The sequence below is a fragment of the Branchiostoma lanceolatum genome, chromosome 3 (assembly GCF_035083965.1).
Source record: "Branchiostoma lanceolatum isolate klBraLanc5 chromosome 3, klBraLanc5.hap2, whole genome shotgun sequence".
NCBI classification, from domain to species: Eukaryota; Metazoa; Chordata; class Leptocardii; order Amphioxiformes; family Branchiostomatidae; genus Branchiostoma; species Branchiostoma lanceolatum.
Window position 1 is genome coordinate 25960412 of NC_089724.1, and position 27987 is coordinate 25988398.

Sequence of the window (27987 nt, forward strand, 5' to 3'; positions counted from 1 at the left end):
ACGTAAAAACCATTGAGGTAAGAGCAAAGATGGCGCATATGCCACAAAGTGGATAAAACCTTGAATAAAACCTTGAATGAAGTGGCCAATCCTGGTCACACATGAAGAGTGGTAAGAAATTCAGCCCTAGGCTAGCGCTAATGATGCACGCTCTCCATTGTAATCAGCCACGATACCAGACGGATAACATTTCAGCCTCACCTTGCAACTTATCGGTCATGCCATTCTCTTACAAACGTGTTGAACAACACTGAATACGTCAACAACAGAGATAGCTATGGAATCACTCCTTGTCGTAGTTTTGGCACTGCTTGTCTTCTACCTGTGCCTCCAAAACTTCAGGTTGAGGCGGAAATACCCACCCGGGCCTCGTGCCTGGCCGATCGTCGGGAACCTGCGCGACCTCGCCCGGGGACAACATCGAGTGTTCGCTGAATGGCGACTGAAATATGGCGACATCTTCACGTACGTAAATATGTTACAACTCATCTAACGTACAATTGATAAACTTCATCGTTAAAAAGACACACGCAAATCATAAAAGGTCGCAATGTTGTAATGTCCAGTGTGTACAACTAGGTTTATTTCCATTGATTCACGAATTTATATGTCATTTTAAAATCGCCCAGGACTTGTCACAGTTTTTATGTTAAACGCCAAGGCGGATTGCAAAAGGGTGATCACTTATCCTGCCTGGTCATACCGGTTTTTATAATGGGTGCTCGCTGGTATCGCGTTACACTGACACTACGCACAAATATGGAGCATATATATCAACGTACAATATACATATCCGGACATTCACTGGGAAATAGGGGGCGTTTTTCTTTGACTGTTTAATGACCGTTATGGTGATCATTTTTAAAGTGATATCTTCTATATACCTAACCATCTATTCAATTGATACTTCATAAATGTATCATTTATAGTCATGTGAAATTTCGTATATCGATATCGAGATGTTGCAATTGCTTACATTTCAGGAGGGAATTCAACAGTTTTGATACATAGTGTAGAGGTCTTGTTGCATGGCATCACTGAAGCCAGCAATTGGTATAGATTAACAATTTGTTTCAACATCTTCACTCCTATATAAAATTCGTAATTTTTTTATTTCTGTTCCCGGTGTTGTTTTTCCAAACTGCTTCAAAATGTCCTGATTACCCAGTGTCTGGCTCGGCCCTCGCCCAGCAGTCGTGCTGAACGGACAGGACGCCGTGAAAGAAGCTCTGCAGAAACATGGCGACATCTTTTCGTCTCGTCCGGATTTGTTCCTGTGGGGAAAAATAATACCGACAAGAGGAAAAGGTATGATAAACAACCATGATGAGTGTTTGTCAGCCCTCTCTGAGTTTTCATAACCTCCACCAAGTCTTCCTACAGGAGTATGGATCGTAGAATTTGGCAAAAAAATGAATAATTAGCCAGTAGAGTCAGTCCACGGTAAGGTAAACATTCCCCCCTTCGATGTTATTATCTTCGCCGAGTACTTGTACTCGGAGAAGATTATGTTTTCGGTTGAAAAATCTGTTGGGTGGGTCTGAATGTTTGTCAGGAGCATTACTCAAGAAAGCTTCAATGAATCTTTATGATTTTTGGTAGGTGTGTAGTGGTTGTGCAAAGGAAGGTCAAGTTCGAAAATGGTACACCTTGCGTTTTTCAACAGTACTGCAGCGGACTTTGCATTTCTTTGTGTTTGCATGTAGGCAAAAAAGTGACGGAAACGTTGATGGATCTTCATGATTTTTTGCATGTGTGTAGATGTTGTGAAAACGGAGGTCAAGTTCAAAAATGGTTCCCCTTGTATTTTCCGTCGGTACTGCAGCGGGCTTTGTGTGGATGTGTATTTGTATGTCGCCAGCATAACTCAAGAAGCTGTTGATGAATCTGTATGATATCTAGTGGATGGGTAGGGTTTACAGAAAGGAAGGTCAAGTTCGATAATGGGCCTTGTAGCGGGCACCTAAGGTACTGTAACAGAGCTTCAAAATTTGGAGGCATATTTTCTGAAAGTGCTATGGTCATGATTTTTGTGTGGTAGATAGTTCATGCCACAGAAAGTAAGTTCTGTAAATTTGGGCCCCCTAGCGGCTTGTTAAGAACTGCAGTGGGTGTTTTTGTTTTGACATTCGGACATGAATAACTTGAGAGGGGGTCGACAGATCGTCGTGATATTTGGTATTTACAGAGCTCAGATGGTGCTTTACATAATCAATGACTAATTATGAAAATCAGTAGCTAATTTGCATAATTAGAAAGGAAAGTTTGTTAACCCGCTGCATTTCATAATCGGACATGGGACTGTCAGGTCATGTAACCAGATGGCCTTGCATAAACGTACATGTAGGTCAAATAAATAAACTATCCTCCAAGCAGAGGTGTGGGTCCTACCGGTTTTTAACGCGTTCAGTTTAGGCATTTTTGTTCACCACGATTGGCGACATAATGAAAAGGGGACAAAATAGAAAGCCTGACAAAAACAACTAAAAACACGTCAAAAACCAGCCAGACCCACTCCTCTGCTTGGAGAGTACACTGTACCAGAACTGCACCACTACTAGGTGCGGAAAAGTCACATGTACAATGTACTATGTCTTTCAAAATGTGTATGATATGGAATAAAGATCTATTCTATTCATATATATTGACTGTACCATTTCATCATCACTTTCAACTTACAACACTGCAATATCGAACCTTTGTCCCCATATAATATCAACATACTCATATTTTTTCATGACCAGTTTTAACATATACATTTGTATCAGCACACTCTACACATATACTAGTCCTGTACCACCAAATGATTTTAACCCCATCTAGACTGGACTCATTCGCCCCATCATAACTTCCAAATGGTATGGTGTATGATCAAAACTGTAGGGGGTGATAAGCACGTAAATATCAATCACTCTCCATAATAAGCCTTGATTATTTGGCGAAGATAATGTGTTCGTGGAACTCTAGTTCTCCATATTAACCAGCTCAGTTAGCCTGGTAGAGACTAGAGTTTTCATGTCTCTCAATGCAAATATGGGCGTCTTGATCAGATGTATAGGGGTGGTGGCCATTTCCATTTCAATAGCCTTCGGGCCCCACATTTGTGGAATCACTGCAGCAGGTGGCTAGTCTGCTGGCACTTTTGTGTTTGAACTACAATGCGCTTTGCCATAAGTGCTGAATGCTAAGCAGAGACAGCAGTATGTGCTATTTTTCAAGATTTATGGCATGACCCGGCCACACTGGGTATTGAACCTGCCACCTACCGGATTACCAATCGAGCACTCTACCATTAAATTATTGCGCTGCTTATACCACTGACGATTACCAATATCAATATTTCTTTATTGGTCATGATGTTCATAACCAATCATGGATGCCAGCACCTGTTGGAACATTATTCCATTGTCAAAGATGTTGCAGTTCTCCTGTGACCATATATCAGCAGTGTTATCGAAGAGATATAATGTAGTCCTGTTCTCACCAGGCCTTACAGCTGCGCCTTACGGCCCCGAGTGGAAGGAGACCCGAAAGGTGGCGCTGACTTGGCTCAACACCTTCGGAGCAGGGAAGCAAAGTTTGGAGCCCACTATCGTGCAGGAGGCGCAGGATCTGGTTCAAGTTTTCAAGGATAAACATGGCCAACCTTTCGACCCCACAGTTCCGATAAGCCTCGCCGTGTCCAATGTCATCTGTTCCCTGGTGTTCGGCCAGAGATTCAACCACGATGACCAGCGTTTCTCTCGTCTGGTGGAGCTCCAAAATCGGTACTTCCGCGCAAATGCTTCCGCTCAGGTGTGTCTCATTTTTTATGTGTTCATACTGCCAACGGGACCTGTGTTACTCTTTCATGAGCGCAAGGATGTCGTACATTAGTTCAACTTTATGTGTCAATCGTCGTTTTGTTTAAAGAAACTCTTCTTCTGTAAGCATCATTCTTGCGCAGTTCAACGCACGTAGCTGGATTACTGTCTGTGTTGCACTGAAACTGTAACTGACAGTGTTGCGCCAATGGTTAATTTACACCTATGATAATGTCTTCTGCTTGTTTTCCCAGGCATTAAACGTCTACCCAGTGCTGCGGCACGTCCCGTCTGTCCGGCGGAAGATGGAGGAGGTGGTGACGTGCAGCGAGGAGATCCGCAGCTTCGTCATCGAAGTCATCCAGGAGCACAGAGAAACATTTGACCCGAACAACATCAGAGACGTCATCGATGGTTTCTTGCTGGAGGAGCACCGGGGTAAGTGGTGAAAAGAGCAAATCTGCAAGTCTCATGATGATGCGGATCATTATCATCATCATCATCGTCGTCGTCGTCGTCATCATCATCATGACCATCATCTCCTCCTGGGCTCTTCATCTACAGTCGTAGAAAGACAGTTGCAATTGAGCTCCATTCTTGCGTTAATTGCGTCAAATCATTGTATTTAAAGCAGTTCCTCATGAGATTGTGGCTGTAACATAGACTTAACGCTTTAACATCGCTTAACCGTTGTCTTCAATCATCAGGGAACAGAATACTGTCCGAACTACCAGAGGACAACACCATCAACGTCATCAGGAACCTGTTCGTGGCGGGATCCGACACCACCGCCACCACACTCCGCTGGGCCCTGCTGTACCTGGTGAAGAACCCGGATGTACAGCGCAAGGTGCAGGATGAGATCAACACGTCGCTTGGAAAACAGGTAACGTCATAAAGTAGCGCGATTGTTTGGTGGCTCATGCTTACAACGTACAGGTCGTGGGTTCTAATCCTTTGATTTCCGGGTCATTAAGGACTAAACAAAGTCTTTTTTTGTTTGAGAAGCGCATTATTACCGTACACTTTAACTGGTCAATATCCCTCCAGACCCCTTCCATGCTGCTGCGAGAACACCTTCCTTACACTGAGGCGACCATACGTGAGGCCCAGCGGATCCGAACCATCGCTCCTTCCTCTGTTCCTCACGAGACCACGGCTCCTGCTACACTCCTGGGACATCAGGTGACCACACTGGGCTTTCTATAAAAAAAATTAACGTATTACTCCGTCGTCATGTTCTTTCTTTGAACTTTTTTATTCCGATTTAAAACTTTCTTTAAAACTTTCCATTTTGCCTGCCATAGATCCCCTCTGGCACCTTCATACTACCTGTGGTCTCTCCACATGGACCCGAAGTACTGGCCCGACCCGGAGAGGTTCGACCCGACTCGTTTCCTCGACGCCGACGGGCAGCTCAAACTCAGTTTAGAGTCCTTCTTACCGTTCTGCACAGGTAAGAGAAGCCTAGTTTGTATATACGTATATATATGGTACAAAGAAATAGTGGTTCCTATGCGAATGCACTACATAGCTGAATATATACCAAATGTATGTGTGCCTATCTAGTGCTGTCAGCTCGGTCGACTTCTGATCAATGTTAATTCACATTCTTCGGTCTCTTTATTGTGATTGTATGTTAAGTTCCATATGCTGTGCTGCTTTTGATAATAGAGCACAACAATGTTTGTTATTGTATGGTAACAATACTTATGAGGAAATAACAGTCATTTAAGCTTCCCTTGCTTTCGCATCAGGTCCCCGGAGGTGCCTCGGAGAACAGCTGGCCAAGTTCGAATTGTTCCTCTTCTTCACCTCCCTGCTGCAGCAGTTCACTTTCAAACTGCCAGAGGGCGCTCCACCGCCAGACACTGAGGGAATTTTCGGGCTCGTGTTTTCTCCGCAACCATTTCAAATCTGTGCATTTCCGCGATATTAGACATGATCTGTTTTCGGTGCCATTTTGTTGGTGGGTAGGTGCGTAGTGTTGGTTTGCTGATTCGTGGACAGCATAACTGGAAAAGTTGTGGATGAATCTTTATGAGATTTGGTGTGTGGGTAGGGAGGGGTAGGCAAAATTCAAATTTGATCATGGACCACCAGGCGGCTTTTTATGGTACTGCAGCCGAAGTGTCGCTTTTCGTATCTCGTGCTGTGGACATACTATGGGCTTGATATTTCGCTAGTAACTACATGCAGCTCCAGGGTTAGGAAAGAACTGACGCAGTTTGGTCCACTTTTGTATAGGTGGCCTTTTTATACGAGACTTTGGAAGACAAGAACTCAGTAAGTGACTGATATTATCATAATTTTTGGCATGTAGGTCACTTAAGTAAAGATGAACATAATAAGGACAACATTTACATAATCAGTGAGGAAGTTTTATACTTTTCCTGCGTTCTATGAAAGGATTTTCAAACATGTGACATATGTAGCCGAGAAAGAGAGAAACATTAATACTAAGTAGATATCAATTATGCAAATGATAAGTGAAAATTAAAGAAAAATTACTATACCCCAATAGTAATAGATTGCGGGAATATCTTACCTGCAGTGTTTGGAAGTCTGTTAAAGGTGAGCATCCTTAGACATAGATTATGCAGATCGGCTTGATTTGAATAATCGATAAGAAAATACTGTATTGCTAGGACAGGACTAGCATACTTAGGAGTTGGAACATATGTTATTAGGGTGAAGATGATCATCACTAATAATCAATTATGTAAATGAGAACTTCATCAGAAATACCCGTAACGTGATAGTGGTAAATGATAGGAATTTAATATTTGTGCCATACTCCACTTAGGTTGAGGTTGATATCATACATAAAGTATGAAAATTTGGGCAAGGAAGACAGGTTAGGGTCAAGATATCATGTAATGTATGTAGCCTTGGTTAAGAGCTTTGCTCTGAAATGCTGTGTTAAGCATTAGCACATTAAATGCCAGAGTTTTAAGTAGGTGACATCTGAGAAACTTGACTTATTGTCCATAATAAAGCTTTGCACAACTATCTAATCGTGCCAGTGGCAAGGAGCTGACAATCAAGGTCAATTAAGGTTGCGGAGGACTGCTGTGTTTATGGGCGCTCTAAACTTACAAGTCTATAAGTGACCACACAGATATCACTGAAACACACTGCTATCTTAAATGAAATCGACGACAAGTGATTCAGTTTCAAGCCTTTTTATCGTCATCATCTATATAACTACTACATTTGCTAGTAGCCTAACAGTAAGCTGGAGTTGCTGAATGAAGAGTTAGACGTGGCCACAGGATGGCGACTCTTCTCAAGTTCCCCTTCTTTACGTGGAGTCCCTATATAGACAAAAGAACAGAAGTTATGAGCTTGAGAGTTCATCCGCGTTGCCGTGGGTGGAAATGATTCAGAAGCAAAATCAAATTTCATTTAATTCATTTCCAAAACAAAATTTGGACTTACCCAAACCTGTCCAACTTCAGTCTTTGCCAAGGAGTGGAGTTTGAACTGTTGAAAAAGACTGGAGTTTGACAGTCGAAAATTTAGGTAAGACCATTTTCTGTCTTAAATGACAGTTCGAACGTTCAACTTCGCTTCTGAACAGGAGTTATATTCGAAGAAGGCAGTAGAAGGTTACAGAACCGTACAGGAATATCATCAGCAAGAGAAAGGCATCCTCACCGATGATTGTTTAGTATTTCATATCTAACATATTTTTCTTGTGGATTTTTATACATTTGCTTATTAAGACTAAGAAAGGACAATAACAGATGAATGAATAAATCACATAGAAATAAAGATCAGTGGAAGGACTTAAGTGTTAAAACATTCAATGTTGACCAAGGCTGTATTGAATGACTTTCCCACTCTTCAAGTAGAGTTTCGGCTCCGGCTTGTTTTTGACTTCATTCTATGCGTTTTTGTCAGGGTTTCTAGTTTGTCAGGTATTCGGATTTGATGTCTGCCAGCACGATGAAAATGCCTAGAAAGATGTCAAAAACAATTCGGAGCCGAACCCTTGCTTGGAGAGTATTACTGTCCAACAGAGTTCATGACAGATTTGACAAATATTTTGCTCACTTGCTCTAGGCGCGTGCGCCACACTTGAAGGAGAGCTGCCCCACGTCCTGACAGGACCAGCCGTACGGACAGGAGAAACTCTCACAGCGGTACGGGCCCGGGTCAGCCCGCCCATAGCCTGGGGAGGAATTAGACAGAGAAAATTGTTACCAGCTGAAAGCCCTACACTCAAATGTATCATTTGTAAGCTCAACAGCTGCTGTGCTGAGAAATACAACGGTAAAAACTCGCCATAGAAACAGCAACTCAAACAACCGGGTATGATTTTTCCCAAAAAAATCATATCCAGTTGCTTGCGAGTAACTGTTTTTTTGGCGTATCTTACTATCTGGATGTCTAACCTTCATCGAAGTAACAGTAAAATTGTTATTAGTTGAAAGCCCTACATATCAATACACCATTTGTAAGCGTCAACGACTGCTGTGTCCCATTCGGCAGATCTTGCCGACTCCTTGTGTTTCATGTGTTGCAATAAGACGCAGACATACACTGCCGCTATGTATGACTCGGCTTTGAAACACATGTTAGCTTTGCTCACCGTTGCAGATGTAGTAGTGGCCGAAGTCATCGCAGCCCCAGTTGGGTGGGCAGGGGTTGTTGATGCAGAGGTCAACATCTGAAACAAATAACAGATACATTTATACGAACTATTGCCCTAGTATCTTTAACCTTCTGAAATATATATCTGTATAATCGGTATTACCGCCCTTTGGCGTAACACACTAGATCACAATAAGTAGGGACATGACTGATGTTTAAGAGATTTTTTAAAACTTCACAGGAAGTTATAGGTGGGCAGAACAACATATTCACAAACATCACATTTCCTACCATTCTCGCAGTCGTCTCCGATGAAGCCAGGCACACACTGACAGGTGTAGGAGTTGACGCCGTCCACACACGTGCCGCCATATTGACAGGGATCCGAGGCACACTCGTCAATATCTGTAAAGGCGAGATGTTTATCGAGAAAGTTTATGTCATGGATGAAAAACCGTTAAGAAAAAAACATTCAGCTGACATCTTGTTCAACACCAAGGACAAAAACAGCATTGGTAACATGATGTCACAATAAGACAAAATTGTCTCACCTCTGACGTTACAGCAGAAGCTTTTGATTTGGAAAAAGATATATAATTGACATTATCCAAGACCCTTGCGTCATCTACTACCAAGTGTTGTGTACATGTGTGGGGGTGGCACTTACTGATCTCACAGCGGTCTCCTACAAAGCCTGGTGCGCAGTCGCAGTAGGCATAACTCTCGTTGAAGCAGGAGGTGCAGTTGCCCCCGTTCAGGCAGACGTTTTGCTTGCAAGTGACGACATCTGAAAAGGACATATTTTGGTCAATATATTACATGATAACGGGCCCTATGCACTAAATTATTTTTAAGACAGACTGCGGGGAAGTGATTGCTCTGAAATTTGTCACATATATCAGGTATCTTTACTAATGATAATGTAGCTCAAACTATGCTTTTCGACCCTAAACGTGTAAAAGAACGGAAAACGTTTGCCAAAGAAGATTGAAAAGTACAGTTTGCCAGCATTGTTGCTTTTGCAACTCTGATATTAGCCGTATTTTACATGTACGGCTTATTAACGTGTAAGGTTTGTTAACAGTTAACAGAACAACGGTGCTTCCAACTGGTCTTGATACAGATGATCTTGATACGTGGATATCTGCTTTATTTCAAATTACTTAACTCACCAGATTCGCAGACGTAGTTGTACTGTTCCGTGCTGAAGTCCGCGTTCAGGTCGTAGTTGCCGTTCTTGTCCAGCAGGGCACACAGGTTCTCTGGCTTTCCGGGCATCCAGCGCAGTTGAGCTGTGGTGCAAATGGTGAGGAAGTTAGACAACGAACAGGGGAACTACAAACCGACCGAGCAATCAGACAAATGACACAACCACACACACATTCACACACACATTCACACGCGCACGCACATTCAAACACGTTCATACACATACACACAAACACGTTCACACATGCGCACACACACACACACACATACACACATGCACACACGCGCACACACACACACACACACACGCACACACACACACACACACATACATACATACATACATACATACATACATACATACATACATACATACATACATACACAACTAGAATATTATATCAAGAAACTTGCGGCTCATGGTGGAGAAGTCGGTGTACAGGAACTGCTCCGGTCCGTTCTTGAGGCCGATCCAGTGAGACACGTTCGTCCCCAGGCGGATCTCGTTAGCCAGAAACTCCTGTTCAGCTACGGTCTTCACTCCGGCCAAAGTCCCTCCAAGAGTGGCGCATTGTCCCTCCGCCGCAAGGTGTGTTTTGGGATCCACCGACAGCTGGAAGCATTTGTCGGAGTCCAGAACTGGAAGAGAGGAGCAGAGATACTCATAAGTCCCGGCCATACTGTATTCATGTACCTCCGGATCCCCATTAGTCTAATCATAATCAGCCAGTTATAAAGCAGCGATTAAAATTTGCTAAGTACAACCAATGATGATGAGGCTGAATGAAATTTGTTGCATTCTTGCGGATGTGGTTTATCATGCTATCTTTGCAGAAAAACCTTTGAAAGCTTTGACGACTTGCTATTTCTTTCTTCTAAATTGTAATCTCAACTACTTTGTCATATTGGTCGATCATTGAGCATAATGCAATTATCGTAACTAGATGTAAAAGATCCTCAATTTAGTTCCCCGACCCGTTTCACAGTTCCAACCAGTCCATCCATCTCTACAAGTGCAGCTGTAGCTCCCATGTGTGTTCAGACAGGTGGCACCGTTCAAACATGCACCCTGGAGACATTCGTCGATGTCTAGAAAAGAGACGTTACCCCACGAATGCGTTAGAAATGTTAGAGGCGATGTCCCGGAGTTGCTTGTTTTATGTAGGGTATTGGTAATTTCGCATAGAAATTTGATGCGTGATTATTTCGTTATGATATTAAATATCACAATAATCTTCCTTCACTCATGATTCTCCTCCAGTTTGTACCGCTCGGATATCATCTTACCATCTTTGTCAACAAAATACTGAAAGGAGATCTGAACCAATTGCAACATGATATTTAAGAAAACTTAATGACAGAAGATGAATTGCACTTACAACAGCCAATCATGAATCAATCGATATCAATAAATGTTTGCATATAGATATTATTTTTACACATTCAGCAGTACAAGTACACCAGTAACTAAAGTTGAGCACATCATGAGCAGAATGATTAGCGTTTTGTATCTAAATATCCTAGTAGGTATTTTCTTGTTAGATACATGTAGTAACTGATGTTCAGAGGATTCCGTAGTAACGACAAACTGAAAGAAAAGATAGAATACAAAACAATCCTACCATTCTCACAGTTGTCTCCTGTGAAACCAGGCACACACTGACAGGTGTATTGCCTGTGTTTGTCGACGCACGTCCCGCCATGTTGACAGGGATCGGAAGTACACTCGTCAACGAAATCTGTAGGGACATCGTAAAAAATTCTCATTTTGGAAAGCCATATGCATCACGACTATAACTGTCGGTATTGTAACGTTACACTTACATGTGGAGAACGCTTTTGATGGCACAAACGTCATCGAGTATGCATACCATTATTGCTGACGTATGAATAATTCGGCAAAAGATTGTAATGCAAGCATAATTTCTTAAGCCCCCCTCTCACTGGACCAGCGGCACGCTGGTGGCGTCGCTGCGGCCGATCGAATTGACAAAATACTCAACGAATTTCATCGACAAACAACGAATCTTTTAAAGCTCTGTGTGTTTGTTGTCTTTTTTGTCATACTTGTACGTTTTGAATAGTATTCCCATTATAACTGTGCCGCTATGTGTTGTCATATCTGACAAAACAGGATATATGACAGAAAGTAACTGTAGCTGAGAATGAAAACCTAACGTTACAATTAAACGCCATGTGGCGCCCACGCTAAGTTTGGTTGAATGCTTCTGCATTGAATCTATGAAACGATTTATTTTCATATATAATTGATTATAAGTTTAAGCCTTTTTTTGCGATATTGATGGTCTGGATTGGCATCAATGGTCATGGCTGTATGTTTAGGAGGGTATTAATACAAGGGGACTGAAATCCGTTGAGCTATGATGTTGCGTTGTTAGATAGCCATAATTCTACTCACCCTTTGCACATAGGGCGAACTGGTTGCTGTAGTCTGCGCCATGAAACCAAGTACCTGGTGACGTCATCGGTAGGACACCGACAGCCCCATCATCTTGGCTGCTGTAGTATGCAAATATACCATCCATAGGAGAGCATCGTATTGCATGGTTTCCACATAGAACCTGGGAGATGTCGTCCATGGGAAGGCCGCATGTCCCCAAACCTGTGTTCACACAAGTCGAGGACATACCTGAACAAGACGGTTCCGCTGGACAGGGCATGACGTACCCAGCCGCTTCACACGTGCTCTTGATGTTGGATGACGTCATCGTGCCTACCGCGCGAACCTTGTAGTAGGCCCATCCCTGGAGGGAAGTCAGGTAGGCTTCCTCACCTTTAGAAAGAAATATACAGTCATTACTATGATATCCTAAGTATACGCATAGTAAGTAATTCCCAAGTAAAACAGTTATTCGCAAGTAATAGTAATTTGCAAATAAAACAGAAAGCTTCCATATCTCTTCATGTAATGATTCAGGGTAAAAACATTAAACAGCAGACTCACACATTTTGACCTCATTACATGTTCAACACACTGTTATAACGGTACATCTGAATCTCGACTTAAATGGGAATGTTGCACCTTGCAATTCATTTTACTTATTGGCTTCCATGACAAACATATGCTACATTTAAAAACCCAATGCATGTAACCATTCTATTGTCACAGGCCTATGTTGCAAATAAACTAATTAACTGACTTGCAAGGAGGAAAGCTTTCAAATTTCCACATGTTCTTCGGTGAACTCATTTGTCGTACAATTTTTTTTCTTTAGATATGTGGATACGTACGCGTGTGCATTGTATTTACGAGATAACAGCGTCTTCTTCCGTTGAAACCTGCTGCGCTTAAAATTCATTTGCTCCTAATGCGAAAATTATATGGTAGAAATGTACGCGTGGAAGTTCTTACTACTTACCTTCACAAGCTACCAAGGATACAGCCAAAACCCCAAGGAGAAGCGAACACCTCATTGTGATGTAGAGCTGTCGACATATGAAGTCTGAATGCCAGTACTAATGGTACGAATCTCCTTTGATGGTGCGTATTCACGATTGATTTTTAGTAATGCCAGATGCTATGTTCTCATCAACAGTGTTTAAAATAGGAGTGTGTAAAGTTTGTGGCCTCGCAGCTGCTCATTCCCAAGGACAGCGGCCAATGTTCGCGAGGTGACTCGATGCGAATACTCTAATCGACATCTCAGCTAGCCAACGAAGAGCCGAAAAGGCACACTACTTAGAGACGTAGTGACACTGTGCCCGATTTTTACATCTGCTTGGAAATTAAGTTTAAGTATGATGGTATGACCAGACCTATACCGTTATCAAACTTTAGCGGTGATATTTGTTGTCGCCTTTAATCTACCGTATGAATATAGATATCGAGCAACCAGTTTATCAACAGTATTGATCCTAACATCTGTTTCAGGTAGTGGATGACGATTATCAAATAAAGTGGTGACTGTGTCCTCTAGTTAATCTTTTGGAAATAGCGTCAACTGAGCAGTATATCAATATCATCCGGGGGGTAATTATACAATGGATTGTTAACGGTTGAAAAGCGATTACTTTCACGGAGTCTATAGCTTAACTAACGTAACAGAAACTTTCATAGATAACGGTTATCTAGACCTTTCTATGATGTTAAACAAGACTTCCGATTGTTATTTTCTTGTCATTACATAATGACTTGAAACATAAACAGGAAAGACGTCCTATGATGAGCTATGACCCCTGCCAGGCTGCAATAATCGGTGCCAGGCCTACAAGTCACATGTGGACAGTCGTGCAGCATAGCCTTTCAACTGACAACATTTGGAAAAAAAAGCAAAACCAGACAAGAGAAACGAGATTAAGTAAACCTTTTTTTCCATTTCTTGGTAGCTTTTCAACGTTACCAAGATTTAGAAAAAGGAAGGAAGACAAAAAAAGGATATGTCAAGCTACCCACGACTGCTTTAAATACTTGGCCGCGTGCTCTTGGTAACTTGCTAACACATCAAAATAAGATAAAAACATAATATGACGATTGTTCGTCAGCACAAGAATACTTCAACTCTCTTTGTAGGGGTTTCTTTGTTTGTGGATAGCATAACCCAAGACGTTGTGGAAGGATCTTTATGAGTGACAGAAATCTGCTGTTTTTTTGGGCGCTCTAGATTAACAAGTTTATAAGAGACCATCACCGAAACACAAATATCTCAAATAAAATCCATGACAAGTGATTCAGGTTTAAGACATTTATTATGAGCATCTACAGCTACTACGTCTGCCTATAACATTACACTAAGCTGAAGAGCAGCCAAAGGAAAAGTTAGACATCGCCACAGGAGGACACTCTTCTCAAGTCCCTCTTCTTCATGCGAGCAGCGGGGTCCCTATATGGACAAAGGAACATGAGCTATTAGCTTGACAGACGTGTTGGTGGAGAGCATTTTGAAGCAAAGTTGAACTGTAATTTCCAGCACAAAAATTGTTCTTACCGAGACTTTCGACTGTCCAACCCCATCCTTTGATAAGAAAAGAGTTGGATCTCTCACAAAGACTGGAGTTGGGCAGTCGAATTTTGGGTAAAACCAATTTTTCTGTTGGACATTACAGTAAACTTCGCTTCAGAACCGGAGTTATATCCAAAGAAGGCATTAAAAGGTTGCATAGCTGTGCAGGGATATCATTAGCAAGAGAAACGCATCCTCGCCACTGACTGTTTAGTATTTCATATCCATCAAACATATAGTATTCTTTCTTGTAGATTATAGATCATTTGCTCATTAAGACTAAGAAAGAACAATAACAGATAAATGAGATACATTACTTAGAAATAAAGAGCAGAGGAAGGACTTTGGTCTTAATTTGAAACATTCCATGTTGACCAAGGCTGTATTGAATGACTTTCCACTCTTCAAGCAGAGGTTCGGCTCCGGCTTGTTTTTGACTTCATTCTATGCGTTTTTGTCAGGGTTTCTAGTTTGTCAGGTATTCGGATTTGATGTCTGCCAGCACGATGAAAATGCCTAGAAAGATGTCAAAAACAATTCGGAGCCGAACCCTTGCTTGGAGAGTATTGCTGTCAAACAGAGTTCATGACAGATTTGACAAATATTTTGCTCACTTGCTCTAGGCGCGTGCGCCACACTTGAAGGAGAGCTGCCCCACGTCCTGACAGGACCAGCCGGACGGACAGGAGAAACTTTCACAGCGGTACGGGCCCTGGTCACCGCGCCCATAGCCTGGGGAAGAATAAGACAGAGAAATTGTTACCAGCTGAAAGCCCTGCACTTAAATTTATCATTTATAAGCCAAACAGCTGCTGTGCTGAGAAAAACAACGGTAAAAATTCGCCCAAAAAACAGTTATCCAAGCAACTGGATATGATTGTGTTTTTTTTCTTCAAAAACATATCCATTGAATAACGTATCTTACTATCTGGATGTCTAACCTTCATCGACGTAAAAATTGTTATGATTTGAAAGCCCTACATATCATAATACACCCTTTGCAAGCATCAACGACTGCTGTGTCCGGTACGACTTGTCCCATTCAGCAGATCTTGCCTACTCCTGGCTTCATGCCTTGCAATGAGACCCATACTTTAGTTGCCGATATGTAAAACCAAGCTGTGAAACATGTTTTGTTTGCTCACCGTTGCAGATGAAGTAGTGGCCGAAGTCATCGCAGCCCCAGTTGGGTGGGCAGGGGTTCTTGATGCAGAGGTCAACATCTGAAAAAAGTAACAGATACATTTATACGAATTATTGCCCTAGTATCTTTAACCTTCTAAAATATGTATCTGTATAGTCGGTATTGCCGCCCTTTGGCGTAACACACTAGATCACAATAAGTATCAACATGACTGATGTTTAAGAGGTCTCAACTTCATAGGAAGTTATCGGTGGGCAGGAAAACATATCCACAAACATGACATGATTACCTACCATTCTCGCAGTCGTCTCCGATGAAGCCAGGCACACACTGACAGGTGTAGGAGTTGACTCCGTCCACACAGGTGCCGCCATATTGACAGGGATCCGAGGCGCACTCGTCGATATCTGTAAAGGCGAGATATTTATCGAGAAAGTTTACGTCATGGATAAAAAGAGTGGACAACCGTTAAGAAAAAGTACAGCTGGCTTCTCGTTCAGCACCAAGGACAGTAACAACATTGGTAACATGATGTCACAATAAGGATAGGTTTATCTCACCTTTGACGTAACAACAGAAGCGTTTGATTTGGAAAAAGAGATATAATTCACATTATTCAAGATAATTTTTCAATCTTCTACAGAGGGTTATGTGTATGGTTGTCACTTACTGATCTCACAGCGGTCTCCTACAAAGCCTGGTGCGCAGTCGCAGTAGGCGTTACTCTCGTTGAAGCAGGAGGTGCAGTTGCCCCCGTTCAGGCAGACGTTTTGCTTGCAGGTGACGACATCTGAAAAGGACATATTTTGGTCAATATATTACATGATAACGGGCCCTATGCACTAAATTATTTTTAAGACAGACTGCGGGGAAGTGATTGCTCTGAAATTTGTCACATATATCAGGTATCTTTACTAATGATAATGTAGCTCAAACTATGCTTTTCGACCCTAAACGTGTAAAAGAACGGAAAACGTTTGCCAAAGAAGATTGAAAAGTACAGTTTGCCAGCATTGTTGCTTTTGCAACTCTGATATTAGCCGTATTTTACATGTACGGCTTATTAACATGTAAGGTTTGTTAACAGTTAACAGAACAACGGTGCTTCCAACTGGTCTTGATAAAGATGATCTTGATACGTGGATATCTGCTTTATTTCAAATTACTTAACTCACCGGATTCGCAGACGTAGTTGTACTGTTCCGTGCAGAAGTCCGCGTTCAGGTCGTAGTTGCCGTTCTTGTCCAGCAGGGCACACAGGTTCTCTGGCTTTCCGGCCATCCAGCGCAGTTGAGCTGTGGTGCAAATGGTGAGGAAGTTAGACAACGAACAGGGGAACTACAAACCGACCGAGCAATCAGACAAATGACACAACCACACACACATTCACACACACATTCACACGCGCACGCACATTCAAACACGTTCACACACACACACACAAACACACACACACACACACACACACACACACACACACACACACACACATGCGCGCACACACACACACACACACACACACACACACACACACACACATACATACATACATTCATACATACATACATACATACATACACAACTAGAATATTATATCAAGAAACTTGCGGCTCATGGTGGAGAAGTCGGTGTACAGGAACTGTTCCGGTCCGTTTTTGAGACCGATCCAGTGGGACACGTCCGTGCCCAGGCGGATCTCGTTGGCCAGAAACTCCTGTTCAGTCACGGTCTTCACCCCGGCCAGACTTCCTCCCATACTAGCACATTGTCCCTCGGCCGCAAGGTGGGTTTCCTTGTCCACTGACAGTTGGAAGCATTTGTCTGAGTTCATCGCTAGGGGAGAGGAGCAGAGTTAGAAATTAGTCCTGGCCGTACTTTATTTATGTAACTTTTTCCATTAGTGTCATAGTTAGCAACGTATAATCATTGAATACGATGGCTGAATGAAATATGAGACAATACCTATGTGATTACATCCCTGTGAAGTGGGACTTAGTAGTATAAGAAACATTTCTATTACGGTTTCATTTTTCAGACGAGCCTCTCAAGGTACTGCAAAGCTGATATCTTATTTCATCTCTCTTCTATAGATCCATCTCAACTACTTTCAAATTGTTATATTGTTGCGATAATAGTGGGTAGCGCAATACACCTAGTTTTTCAGTCAGTATATATAAGTTTGTAAACGATTCTCAATAAGGTCCCTTTACTGTAGGCGGTGATCGCTGAGCGACCGTACAGGTCTGGAATATGATTCAAGATGAAAAAGCATGATTTGAAAGACCATGCATGCACAAAACACACAAAACGTCAAAAAGTTCGTTGTTTTTATCTATGAGAATTCATTGTCAAATCTTTGGTTGCTCTGCAACCGCAGCTCGATCGCAGCCTCTGGTGGGAAGGGGGTGTAGTAGTAAAGTTACCTACCCGTTTCACAGTTCCGACCCGTCCAGCTATCTCTACAGGTGCAGCTGTAGCTCCCAGGTGTGCTCAGACAGCTGGCACCGTTCAAGCATGCACCCTCGAGACATTCGTCGATTTCTATACAAGATTAAACGGAATGAATACGTTAGAAATGGCAGAGACGATGTGCCGGAGTTGTTTCCTTAGGGTGAAAGCAGTGCAAACCTCTCCGTCTATCTTCTAAAGATGACATCTACTTGTCATATTGTGTGATCATACATGTAACACATAGCGTAATACTCCAAGTTTGTAAAAGCCTCCCCGACCCGTTTCACAGTTCCGACCAGTCCATCCATCTCTACACGTGCAGCTGTAGCTCCCAGGTGTGTTCAGGCAGGTGGCGCCGTTCAGACATGGATGTTGGAAACATTGGCCTAGAGAAGACATTATGGAATGAGTACGTTATACATCGCCAAACGATGCGATGTGCCAGAATTGTTATCTCCAGTATGTTTGTATCACCGGACGCTTAAAATCAGCATAACTGAAGAACGTGTGGATGGATTGTAATGATATTTGGTATGTGGGTGGGTGCTGGGAGGAGAAAGGTCAAGGTCAATTTTGGGCCCCCTGGTATGTGTCACTGAAACTGTATTCATAAAAATCTTCCAAGGAGAAAAACTGAAGAAAAAAGGAACGACAGATTTTCATGTTAGATTTGTACGCAGGTGGGTTGGACAGAGATATACAAACTGAAGTGACAATTATGCAAATTGGGACTGAATTTGCATAAGTAATGAGGAATATCTACTCCTCCATTGTAGGTATGTGCTTTGAGGTCGCCACTGTCACATCTGTTGGTCTCTTATCTAGGTCAAGTATTCCCCAGGTCCCAACAGCTGGTGGTCAAACAACAAATGGGTACACTACCAAACCTGTGTACTTGTTTCTATTATGTGGATACCCTCTGGCATATAAAACAAAACAACCAGTAGCAACAACATATAACTAGGGCAAATAAAACACATCATATATAAAAACAAATTTCATGGAGATTTTGGGTGTTCGGACTCTTGTTTTCTTTGTGTGACTTTTTGACAAAGTTTGATGTTTGACTTTTGAGTCTGTCTTACAGAGGTCAATATCGTGACGGTTATAATTCCCTTCAATTCTTAGTGGGATATTCTCTCCCCATTCTTGTCGGCTAACGACCAACAGAGATATCTGAATTTACATGTAAGCAATGATGATTTTTAAGAGTTATGTGGTACTATGAACAGCCAAGCAATCAAAACCCATGCAGTACTGCCCCCCCCCCCCTCGGACACCCTAAAAACAATCTATGATTGAAAATAACTAGAATAAAGATATGGACATAGATTTTATATTTCCATACAGCATGGGTTTCAGCAAAAGTTCAAGATCAAGCATTGAAATTAAGAGGGTGTACTAGGGGGTTATCAGAACCAATGAAAGCAAAATGTTCATGTCACTAAATCTTAGTCATTTTCAATCTGTCAAACCAGTCAAATCTATTCAGGGGTTGCAGCCTCTGGTGGAAATGGGGTTTAAATAACAACGGAAATGACCCACCTCCTTCCCCACAATACCCAGTGCAGCCCCCAGGTGCCATGGGCAGCTTGTACACGTAGTACCCGCCACTGCACGCCTTCACCTGGATTGTAAACTGCTCGGCGCAGCGGATACCATTCCAGTAAGCGCACGCCCGACGGGACACTTCTCCGTCAGCAACTGTCGGATGTACTCCGTCCATCCAAATCGGAGCGCGGGTGCCACAGACGTCATTTCTACCCGGACTCTGTGTCGGCATTTGAGTTCCAGCTGGACTCATGAAGCGGTACCACTCGCCATTAAAGCCTTGGGTCTGGTCACACCGTGCTGGGACTTCCAAGCCGTGGTTAACGTTCCTCGATGCCTCATTCAGGACACGGTACACACTCGGACTGCAGGAACCTGTCCACGTGAATGCAGAGTAATCTTAGAATTCTGAAACATCCTAACTGTAAACGGCATTATCTATATAAACAGGGATACAGTTCCAGTTATGTTTATTGGTAACAAGTGGTAACCATCTGGAGGACTACTGGTATATACATTACTCCTCTGGCAAAGCATTCAACCTATTTGGTCAATTTATACTATTCCAGTTACCCACGGAGTCTGTTAGAGACTACTGCAGCAAGACCGGGTCATCACCTAAATGGTCTTGAATGTATTGATTTATATGTACTCTTGCACTACATGGATAAGGTATGTCTTACCTGCAGCCAGACTGAGAACAGAGATCAGCGTGACGAGACGAAATGCCCCGCGTCCGGCCATCGTGTGTTTATACCTTCAGAATGCCTTCTCTCCGCATGTGCTGACTCTTTTTATACACGAATCATCAAGGACAACCAGATGGTTTTTAAGTAGAACCGGGCAGTGAATGAATAAAACCATCATCAATTCCTACATGTGACAGTTTGGGCTAAATTGATGTTTGCGGTATTTTCAAAACCACAACTGTCAAATATCCGGATATCTAAATACCTGGGAGCTATTACTGGTGCCCTTTCATAAATCGTTTGATTGTCAAGGAAAACGCCTGGTGAACTGAACTGAGCTGCTTTGCCAGCACTTGTAATGGAGCTTTCAACAAAGCTCAGGCGGATCCATATCAAAGTCCAACAGTAAGTTTTACTTTTGATAACATAATGCATTATATGTTTCTCAAAAATGTATGGTCATCTGAGAACTAGCTACATAGTTGAAGAATGAATATTGTTTCATGTCCTTAGACCTTATAACACAACGTAGTAGACCTGTGCACTTCATACAAGTGTTTTGTTTGAAAGTTTGTTCTAAATGGTGGCTACGATGGCATTGTAACGTAAGGTGCGTATTTGGTGATATGTACCGTTTACACACATCTCAACACATGCAATAAGCTACTAAAGTTTGATGTATTTCACGAATGTTTTTATGAATTGAAAAAAAAAACATCCCGATGAAAATATAGCTCGTAAATGAAAGGATTTAAAATTAAAGGATGAATGGAAGGAAGAAAGGAAGGAAGCATGGAAGAAAAAGAACAAAAACAATTTTCTCTTATCAAACACGTTGGCTTACCGCAGGGAAGAAAAAAAAATATCACCAGTCTAACAATACATTCGTTTGCTGAAACCTTCACAGCAGCGAATGGAGGCGAGGGTGGGGTTCAGTGTCAGGGACATTTCTAAATAGGCTTAAAGATTAAGTATCAAAATCTATAACATTTTTTTACAAAGTCATATAGTGAACTAGATTAATAAATGACATTGAAATGTAACGTCTGTGTGCAAGAGCTCTAGATATGGGGCGATCGTCCTTGAAAAGATTACTGATTTTAGTCTATTGTGGATATTCTCGACTTGGGTACACTTACGATATGTATGATATTGTGTAATTGACCCTATCAACCGTTGGAAAAACAAAATCATTTCTTCTGCTAAGTAGCTTAGCGACTTCTGATACATTGCAAAAGTATTTTGATAGTGACTGTCCTGTTTCTTGCGAAGGCAGTTCTGAACATAAACAGGTGAGACGGCCTATGCTGAACTTTGACCCCTGCCGGGTGACAACAATGACCGGCCCAAAGGTCACCATACACCACGGAAGCGTCAGACGTACACCTCATCTGCAGACAGACAGGCGTGCAGCATGACGTTTTTAACGGAGATGGTGACGACTGTTCGGCTGTACATGGATGCTTCTACCCTCCTCGTGGCGGCCTGTGTATGTCTGATGACGTACCTGTACCTACAGACCCCCCGGAACCTCCCCCCTGGGCCCTGGGCCTGGCCCGTCCTGGGGAACATCCCTCTTTTCATGACGTCAAAGGTCAGTTTTGAAGCACCTGCTAACACCCCAATGTATATTTTAAAACGCTCTGTGTGTTTTGTTGTCTTTTTAGTCTTTTGTTGCTTTTACATTTTGCATGATACTCTACGTATGAAATCAAGGGTTACCCAAATCCAATTCATAGGTCGCAGCGAGATCGAAGCGCGATCACCTTCTACCGGAAAGGTAGCCTTAAAATTACCAGCGGAAGGCTTGAGATACATGCACTGTCGTCGCAACCATGTAAAATTTGCAATGTTCGCATTACGTTATGCACTAGATAGCTTTAAACAACGTCAGCAGTTAGATGTGCAAAGGTTTTTTGGAACAGGTTGTTCAGTGTAATATAATCATCTGCTGCCGCGCCTGCAAATCTTGTACGTTGCACCGAAGGCAGATATGACGGCTATATAGATAGAGATACAGATTGTGTCAAATATTATGGAAAACCCATATGTTATATACCCCTATATGATATTACCCCACTCATTACGATACATGGATCGAGTGTCAGTACCGACGATGTGAACGGACAAATTATTGAGGGAAATTTCATCACTTTTTTTCTCACGACCCACTGACGTAAGCAGCCCTGGCGTGTGACCAGCACCATACAGAGTGACAGGGCAAATGGTAGTCTATTTTGTTAGATGGGAGATGAGAGAAGAGAACATTTAGGTTTCCAATATAGTAGCAATCCACTTTGCAGCTGCAATCAGTCAAATATTGAGTACATGTGCTGTCGTCGCAGCCATGTCAAATTTGCAATGTTCTCATTACCTTATGCACTAGATAGCTTTAAAAAAGGCCTAGCCTATATATAACAACACATACAACGGAAATATGATCGACCAAAACGAAAGTTCCACAGTTTTCTATAGGGTTTAGTTCAGGCTACCTACAAACAACTGTGACTAAACACTTTCAGCAACGTTTGGTCTGAGAACAATTGCAATTAAAAGGAGAATTAGAGAACATGGAGACATCGTGTTACTTAGTGTGTGTTACAATTACATGTTATTTCTTCATTTGTATGTGATTTGTAAAATGTTCGCGATATTCAAGTATAAAAAAAAAAACATTGCGTTCCCTGACTCATTGCCAACTGTATCACAACCAGATCGAGTTCTTCCCCGACACCATCACCGACCTGGCCGAGCGGTACGGTGACATCATGACCTTCTGGAACGCCCGGGACCTGAATGTCGTCATCAGCGGGTACCAGACCATCCGTGACGTCATGGTGAAGAGGGCTGCAGACTTCTCCAGCCGGAAAGTTCCTCTCGTCCTGGTGGATCTACGTGGAGATGGAAAGTCTAGATATACAACCAAAGGTAAAGTTATCATATCTTAACATGTCAAACTTAGATCTCGATTAACGTCCAGAAATACGAAGTTATCATATTATGTCGAACTTATATCTTTATAAACATCTATAATTGTAAATACACCTGAATGCAAAGTTATCATATCTTACCATATCAAACTTATATCTTGATTAACATCCAGAAATAGGAAGTTATCATATCATATCGAACTTATACATTGATCATTGATGAATGTCTACAAATACAACTAAAGCTAAAGCTATCATATCCTATCATGTCAAACTTATATCTTGATTAACGTCCAGAAATACGAAGTTATCATATCATGCCGAACTTAGACATTGATGAACGTCTAGAAATACATCAACTAAAGGCAGAGTCATCATATCGTATCATGTCAAACTTATATCTCGATTAACGTCCAGAAATACGAAGTTATCATATCATGTCAAACTTATACATTTATGAACGTCTAGAAATACAACTAAAGGCAAAGTTATCATACCTTATCATGTCAGATTTATACCTTGATTAACACCTCTGCACATTTTCCTTTCCTTTGATTTAGAATATGATCGAGTAGCTGTATGGTTGAAAACCAGTAATTTGCTCTTCTAGACTTAGATGTAAGAATAAGATAGAATATTATGGGATTTGAATTGACACAAACATGTAAGGGTTACGCAATGATGTCCTCAAATGTTTCTCTAAGTTCTGTCAATGACAAAAAAAGTTAATTAGGCAGATTAATTAGGCCTCAAGTGCCAAATTGATAAAAGATGTACATTCAAGAACGATTGTTTGAAATTCTATGTGTATAATTCCACCTTTGCCTGTCTCATTTCTAAAACGGGGCCCGGCCGGGCAGCTTGTGGGAACGAAAAATATCAAAAATATAAAAGACAACAATAGACACAAAACGTAAACAATTGTGTAAGCTATAAATTGTGTATTTTCTTGATATGCATTTCTTATTTTCGTCTTCGAAAACAGCCCGGCCGGACCCCGGATTCGAGATGTGACCCTAGCATCAGAGGTGTCATACATGTAAGCTAACATAATGGTTTATTTTCAGGTATAATATTCGCCCATTACGGACCTGACTGGAAGGAGCAGAGGAAATTTACCATGAAGACCCTCCGAGACTTCGGCGTCGGCAAGCGGAGCCTGGAGGGGAAGATTTGTGAGGAGGCCGCAGCTCTTAGTCAGGAACTCGTGGCGAAAGACGGTCAGCCGTTCAACATCAAGCATTTGATGCAAAACGCAGTTTCTAACATCATCTGCTCCATCGTCTTCGGGAAGCGGTTCGAGTATGGCGATCCCGAATTTCTGCGGCTCAGTCGCCACATAAGCGAGCTGATAGATTCCACGCCCGGTAAGGACCTTCTCGTCAACATCTCCCCCGTGTTTCGCTATCTTCCTTTCGGGTCGCCGGAACATGAGAAGATATCAAGGAATATTCCCAAACTCCAGACGTACTGTAGGGGGCAGATAGAGAAGCACAGGGAGACCTTTGACCCTAACGACATCCGGGACTTCATCGATGCCTTCCTGTTGGAACAGCAGCACGCCGGTGGAGAGCATGCGCAGTCCAGCTTCACAGACGAACAGCTACAAGAGGTCAGTCGTCTGTTGACATAGGTGTTGATCATTTGCTTGTGTTAAAACAGTAATGATACAGGCAACTTGGCAAATGCATTCTTCAACAGTTGAACATCATATGTATGATCAATTGATGAAAAAATTAAGCAGACTATAGTATTTAAACATTTAGAAGTATTTGCATTGATGTAAACAAACGACACAAACAACTTTAAATAGTAAAATGATAATGGTAAGTAAGGATCACATTGGACAGATTTGGATAATAGGTAGGTGTGAAGCAAGGAATCTTGAAAATAGTTTATGGCATATTTGCTATTTAAAAAATAGGAAAAAAATGTTTGATGTATGATTGAGTCAAATTGGTCTGTTGCATACGCCAATCAAACTGCCATATATAAATGTCTCCAATGATTATATATAAAATCTTAAATCATTGCTATCGTATCTATCTACAGCTGGTACTGGACCTGTTTCTGGCTGGTACGGAGACCACCTCCACCGCCCTGGACTGGGCCCTGCTGTACATGCTGCTGTATCCGGATATACAGGAAAAGGCAAGTTTATCTGCGTTCGCCAAATTCTTCAAATGTCCGTGTATTGTTTTAATCATTGTTTCTACTTGTTATAATCCAAACAAACAGGAAAGGGCATGTTTAGTATTGTTTGGGTGCAACCAGTACGCTACAATTTTTATGTCACTTTAAACAGAGAACTAGAGTTAAGTATTTGTGCTACACTTAAGGTTTGCTATGTTAGTTTAGCGATATCGTGGTATTTCTATAAATATCAATTGGTATTGAATTTTTCTTTTTATTTGAGTTGAATGTGTGATGGTTGTGTGCCGATTTGTCAAAAATAGAGAGCACGCTAGCGACTCAAATAAACACCCCTCCCAATGAAATGGTATGGCTACCCTGCTACGTCACAAAATCAAGATGGCGGCCACCACACATGCCGAAACCAGCAAAGGTTTTGCTACCTGCCTGCCTGCCTACGTGCTCAGGTCAGCAACTGGCCCCTTACTTTTGCTACTAATTTGCTAAAAATCTATGGAAATCCCCAAATAGGTGCACGAAGAGATCGACTCTGTCCTGGGACAGGCTGTTCCGTCCTACGCCCTCCGGGACAAGATGCCCTACACAACAGCGACCCTAGCGGAAGTGCACCGTATCAACACTGTTGTACCCCTCAGCATTCCCCATTCTCCATCCTCGGAGACGGCTCTCAACGGTTATACCATCCCAGCAGGCACCAACATCTTGGTAAGATATCGATATCTGTGGCAAATTTGAACTGTGTAGCAAAATCTATGAATCCTCATAACCGTTTTTTTTTCATTCCAGCAAGGTTGTTTAGCGATTGCCCAATGCAAATGACACACTGTACAAATGAATTTGACGATTGGTGTCTTTATGCGACAATGTACGTTGAATACAGACAAATAGGAACAAAAAAAGAATTGAATAAGACAGGTGTAGTTGGAAGACTACGCCTCAATTTCCTAAGGCATTTAAGATTGCGACGAAGCCATTTGTTCAGTGGCAACCCACCCCTAACACATCTCTAATACTTGACATAGCTTTACGTGTTTTGTTGCAGATGAACCTGTGGTCCGTGCACATGAACCCTCAGCTGTTCCCGGAGCCGGACAACTTCAACCCCGACAGGTTCCTGGATCAGGACGGAAACTTCGTCAAGCACGAGGAGCTCATCCCGTTTTCTGTAGGTGAGTGGTGTGGGTTTTCGGTATCAGGACGTTTCTGTACCATGAACAGTTCGACCCCCTAGCCAATAAGGACAGTTCGGCACCAGGATGACTCGGGTATATGGTTCGGGTAACGGTTAGGGCTGATATTAGGCTTATGATTATGATTGAGGTTAGACAGTTTGTCGAACTGTCCTGGACCTGGTGCCGAATCGCTCGGGTGGGCTTGGGGTCGAACTGTTCATCTGCATAGTAACGCCATGGAGTCCGTGAGCTCTCGCGACAACAGGCTTCAAATTCTCTCTATACAACACAAATTCTCGTGGATGTCCAAGGAAGGTAGCATATTAACAATGTTGTTGTTGTTGTTGTTGTCCGCTGCAACACCGCTGTCTAGTCGGTTGATGGTCACATCTGCTTTTTTGGCAGTGATATGTCATATCAGATAAGAGCCTTTGTCCTTCTTTTTCAACTATTGTAATTCCTATACAGAAACGACTTTGTCGTGTCATCCTCAAGTAAATGTACAGTTTTGGCTTGTTATGGCGCTTTGTCATTTTCTGGAGCACCTAGCTTTTTCTTAAACAACCAGCCGTAGCCATACATATAAGCACCTTCCACGTTTTCATCACATTGGTCTTTTATCCATTGCTTCAGGTCCTCGAGTGTGTCTGGGCGAGCAGCTGGCCAAGATGGAGGGTTTCCTGCTCTTTGTTTACCTGATGCAGCGATTCACATTCAAACTGCCAGAGGGCGCCACTAACCTATCCACGGTCGGGACCATGACGGCTCTTGTAAACGCCCCACGTCCTTACGACCTGTGCGCCGTTCCACGACAGTAGGCTTCTACGGCTGAAAGAAAAATTAAAGTTGAAATGATTCTCAAAATGTGGTTGTCATATCTTGAGTCATAACGTTTGTAGAAACACGTACAAGAACACTTAAACAGCAGAAACCACACGACCACCCCTGTAACCAAGTGGACAACTCCTGAGAGGTATCCGCCCACACATAAAGCTAGAATAACTCGTTATAAACACATCAAACAGTCTCTTTTGACCTTTGAGTTTCGGGGAAGAAGCCACGACAACGTAACTCTCAGGTAAGGACTTACCGATGTGTAGTGTATCTTCCACATGCTGAGGTTTCCACTAATATGAAGATATCAGAATATTGGCCTTGTTTTCGTCCGCGTCTTTGGACGAAGTTTTTACAATGTTACTGACTTCAATGGTCTTCATGCTGATTTAAATGTTGTGCTAAGAAATGCTGAAGGACATGGAGCCGAAATTTGATAGATTTGTCCTGGGTTGACTTGTCATTAGAGGTTTGGGGAGACAGTTTGATA

General features: G+C 42.2%; 6 protein-coding genes across 6 annotated transcripts; 3 read left to right on the plus strand and 3 right to left on the minus strand.

The window, feature by feature from the left end:
• The first annotated feature begins 226 nt into the window (after positions 1–226).
• Positions 227–6194, plus strand: LOC136431224 (cytochrome P450 2B1-like). Its single transcript, XM_066422537.1, has 8 exons — positions 227–465; positions 1169–1308; positions 3488–3795; positions 4058–4241; positions 4511–4689; positions 4854–4988; positions 5111–5259; positions 5561–6194. Exons 1-8 carry the CDS (start codon positions 278–280, stop codon positions 5676–5678), a joined length of 1401 nt encoding a protein of 466 aa, XP_066278634.1. The 5' UTR covers positions 227–277; the 3' UTR covers positions 5679–6194.
• Positions 6195–7867: 1673 nt separating this feature from the next.
• On the minus strand, positions 7868–10290 carry LOC136429469 (fibropellin-3-like). Its single transcript, XM_066419300.1, has 6 exons — positions 10026–10290; positions 9575–9694; positions 9070–9189; positions 8694–8807; positions 8401–8478; positions 7868–7980 (listed from the first exon to the last, which is right to left on the minus strand). Exons 1-6 carry the CDS (start codon positions 10288–10290, stop codon positions 7868–7870), a joined length of 810 nt encoding a protein of 269 aa, XP_066275397.1.
• Positions 10291–15171: 4881 nt separating this feature from the next.
• Positions 15172–17029, minus strand: LOC136431225 (fibropellin-3-like). The gene is made up of 5 exons (XM_066422539.1): positions 16892–17029; positions 16387–16506; positions 16010–16123; positions 15718–15795; positions 15172–15304 (listed from the first exon to the last, which is right to left on the minus strand). The coding sequence occupies exons 1-5, from the start codon at positions 16995–16997 to the stop codon at positions 15192–15194; spliced, it is 531 nt and encodes a 176-aa protein (XP_066278636.1). The 5' UTR covers positions 16998–17029; the 3' UTR covers positions 15172–15191.
• Positions 17030–17298: 269 nt separating this feature from the next.
• On the minus strand, positions 17299–20462 carry LOC136429470 (oncoprotein-induced transcript 3 protein-like). The gene is made up of 5 exons (XM_066419301.1): positions 20402–20462; positions 19713–20093; positions 18446–18553; positions 18144–18257; positions 17299–17549 (listed from the first exon to the last, which is right to left on the minus strand). Exons 1-5 carry the CDS (start codon positions 20460–20462, stop codon positions 17299–17301), a joined length of 915 nt encoding a protein of 304 aa, XP_066275398.1.
• Positions 20463–21821: 1359 nt separating this feature from the next.
• On the plus strand, positions 21822–25805 carry LOC136429471 (cytochrome P450 2J6-like). The gene is made up of 5 exons (XM_066419302.1): positions 21822–22001; positions 23122–23335; positions 24405–24949; positions 25390–25488; positions 25794–25805. Exons 1-5 carry the CDS (start codon positions 21822–21824, stop codon positions 25803–25805), a joined length of 1050 nt encoding a protein of 349 aa, XP_066275399.1.
• Positions 25806–25981: 176 nt separating this feature from the next.
• On the plus strand, positions 25982–27527 carry LOC136431226 (cytochrome P450 2U1-like). The gene is made up of 3 exons (XM_066422540.1): positions 25982–26196; positions 26534–26660; positions 27297–27527. Exons 1-3 carry the CDS (start codon positions 26065–26067, stop codon positions 27479–27481), a joined length of 444 nt encoding a protein of 147 aa, XP_066278637.1. The 5' UTR covers positions 25982–26064; the 3' UTR covers positions 27482–27527.
• Positions 27528–27987: the final 460 nt, after the last annotated feature.

Coding starts and splice junctions, on each gene's coding strand:
- LOC136431224 (XM_066422537.1), top strand. CDS start 278: ATGGAATCACTCCTTGTCGTAGTTTTGGCACTGCTTGTCTTCTACCTG. Junction 4,242..4,510: donor CTTGCTGGAGGAGCACCGGG/GTAAGTGGTGAA, acceptor TTCAATCATCAG/GGAACAGAATACTGTCCGAA. Junction 4,690..4,853: donor ACACGTCGCTTGGAAAACAG/GTAACGTCATAA, acceptor ATATCCCTCCAG/ACCCCTTCCATGCTGCTGCG.
- LOC136429470 (XM_066419301.1), bottom strand. CDS start 20,462: ATGGCCGGACGCGGGGCATTTCGTCTCGTCACGCTGATCTCTGTTCTC. Junction 20,094..20,401: donor TGTTCTCAGTCTGGCTGCAG/GTAAGACATACC, acceptor TCACGTGGACAG/GTTCCTGCAGTCCGAGTGTG. Junction 18,554..19,712: donor TGGGTATTGTGGGGAAGGAG/GTGGGTCATTTC, acceptor TGTCTTCTCTAG/GCCAATGTTTCCAACATCCA.
- LOC136429471 (XM_066419302.1), top strand. CDS start 21,822: ATGACGTTTTTAACGGAGATGGTGACGACTGTTCGGCTGTACATGGAT. Junction 22,002..23,121: donor CTCTTTTCATGACGTCAAAG/GTCAGTTTTGAA, acceptor TATCACAACCAG/ATCGAGTTCTTCCCCGACAC. Junction 23,336..24,404: donor GTCTAGATATACAACCAAAG/GTAAAGTTATCA, acceptor GTTTATTTTCAG/GTATAATATTCGCCCATTAC.
- LOC136429469 (XM_066419300.1), bottom strand. CDS start 10,290: ATGGCCGGGACTTATGAGTATCTCTGCTCCTCTCTTCCAGTTCTGGAC. Junction 9,190..9,574: donor CAACTACGTCTGCGAATCTG/GTGAGTTAAGTA, acceptor TGTCCTTTTCAG/ATGTCGTCACTTGCAAGCAA. Junction 8,808..9,069: donor AGGAGACCGCTGTGAGATCA/GTAAGTGCCACC, acceptor TCGCCTTTACAG/ATATTGACGAGTGTGCCTCG.
- LOC136431225 (XM_066422539.1), bottom strand. CDS start 16,997: ATGGCCGGAAAGCCAGAGAACCTGTGTGCCCTGCTGGACAAGAACGGC. Junction 15,796..16,009: donor CGGAGACGACTGCGAGAATG/GTAGGTAATCAT, acceptor TACTTTTTTCAG/ATGTTGACCTCTGCATCAAG. Junction 15,305..15,717: donor CCACTACTTCATCTGCAACG/GTGAGCAAACAA, acceptor ATTCTTCCCCAG/GCTATGGGCGCGGTGACCAG.
- LOC136431226 (XM_066422540.1), top strand. CDS start 26,065: ATGCCCTACACAACAGCGACCCTAGCGGAAGTGCACCGTATCAACACT. Junction 26,197..26,533: donor CAGCAGGCACCAACATCTTG/GTAAGATATCGA, acceptor GTTTTGTTGCAG/ATGAACCTGTGGTCCGTGCA. Junction 26,661..27,296: donor GCTCATCCCGTTTTCTGTAG/GTGAGTGGTGTG, acceptor CCATTGCTTCAG/GTCCTCGAGTGTGTCTGGGC.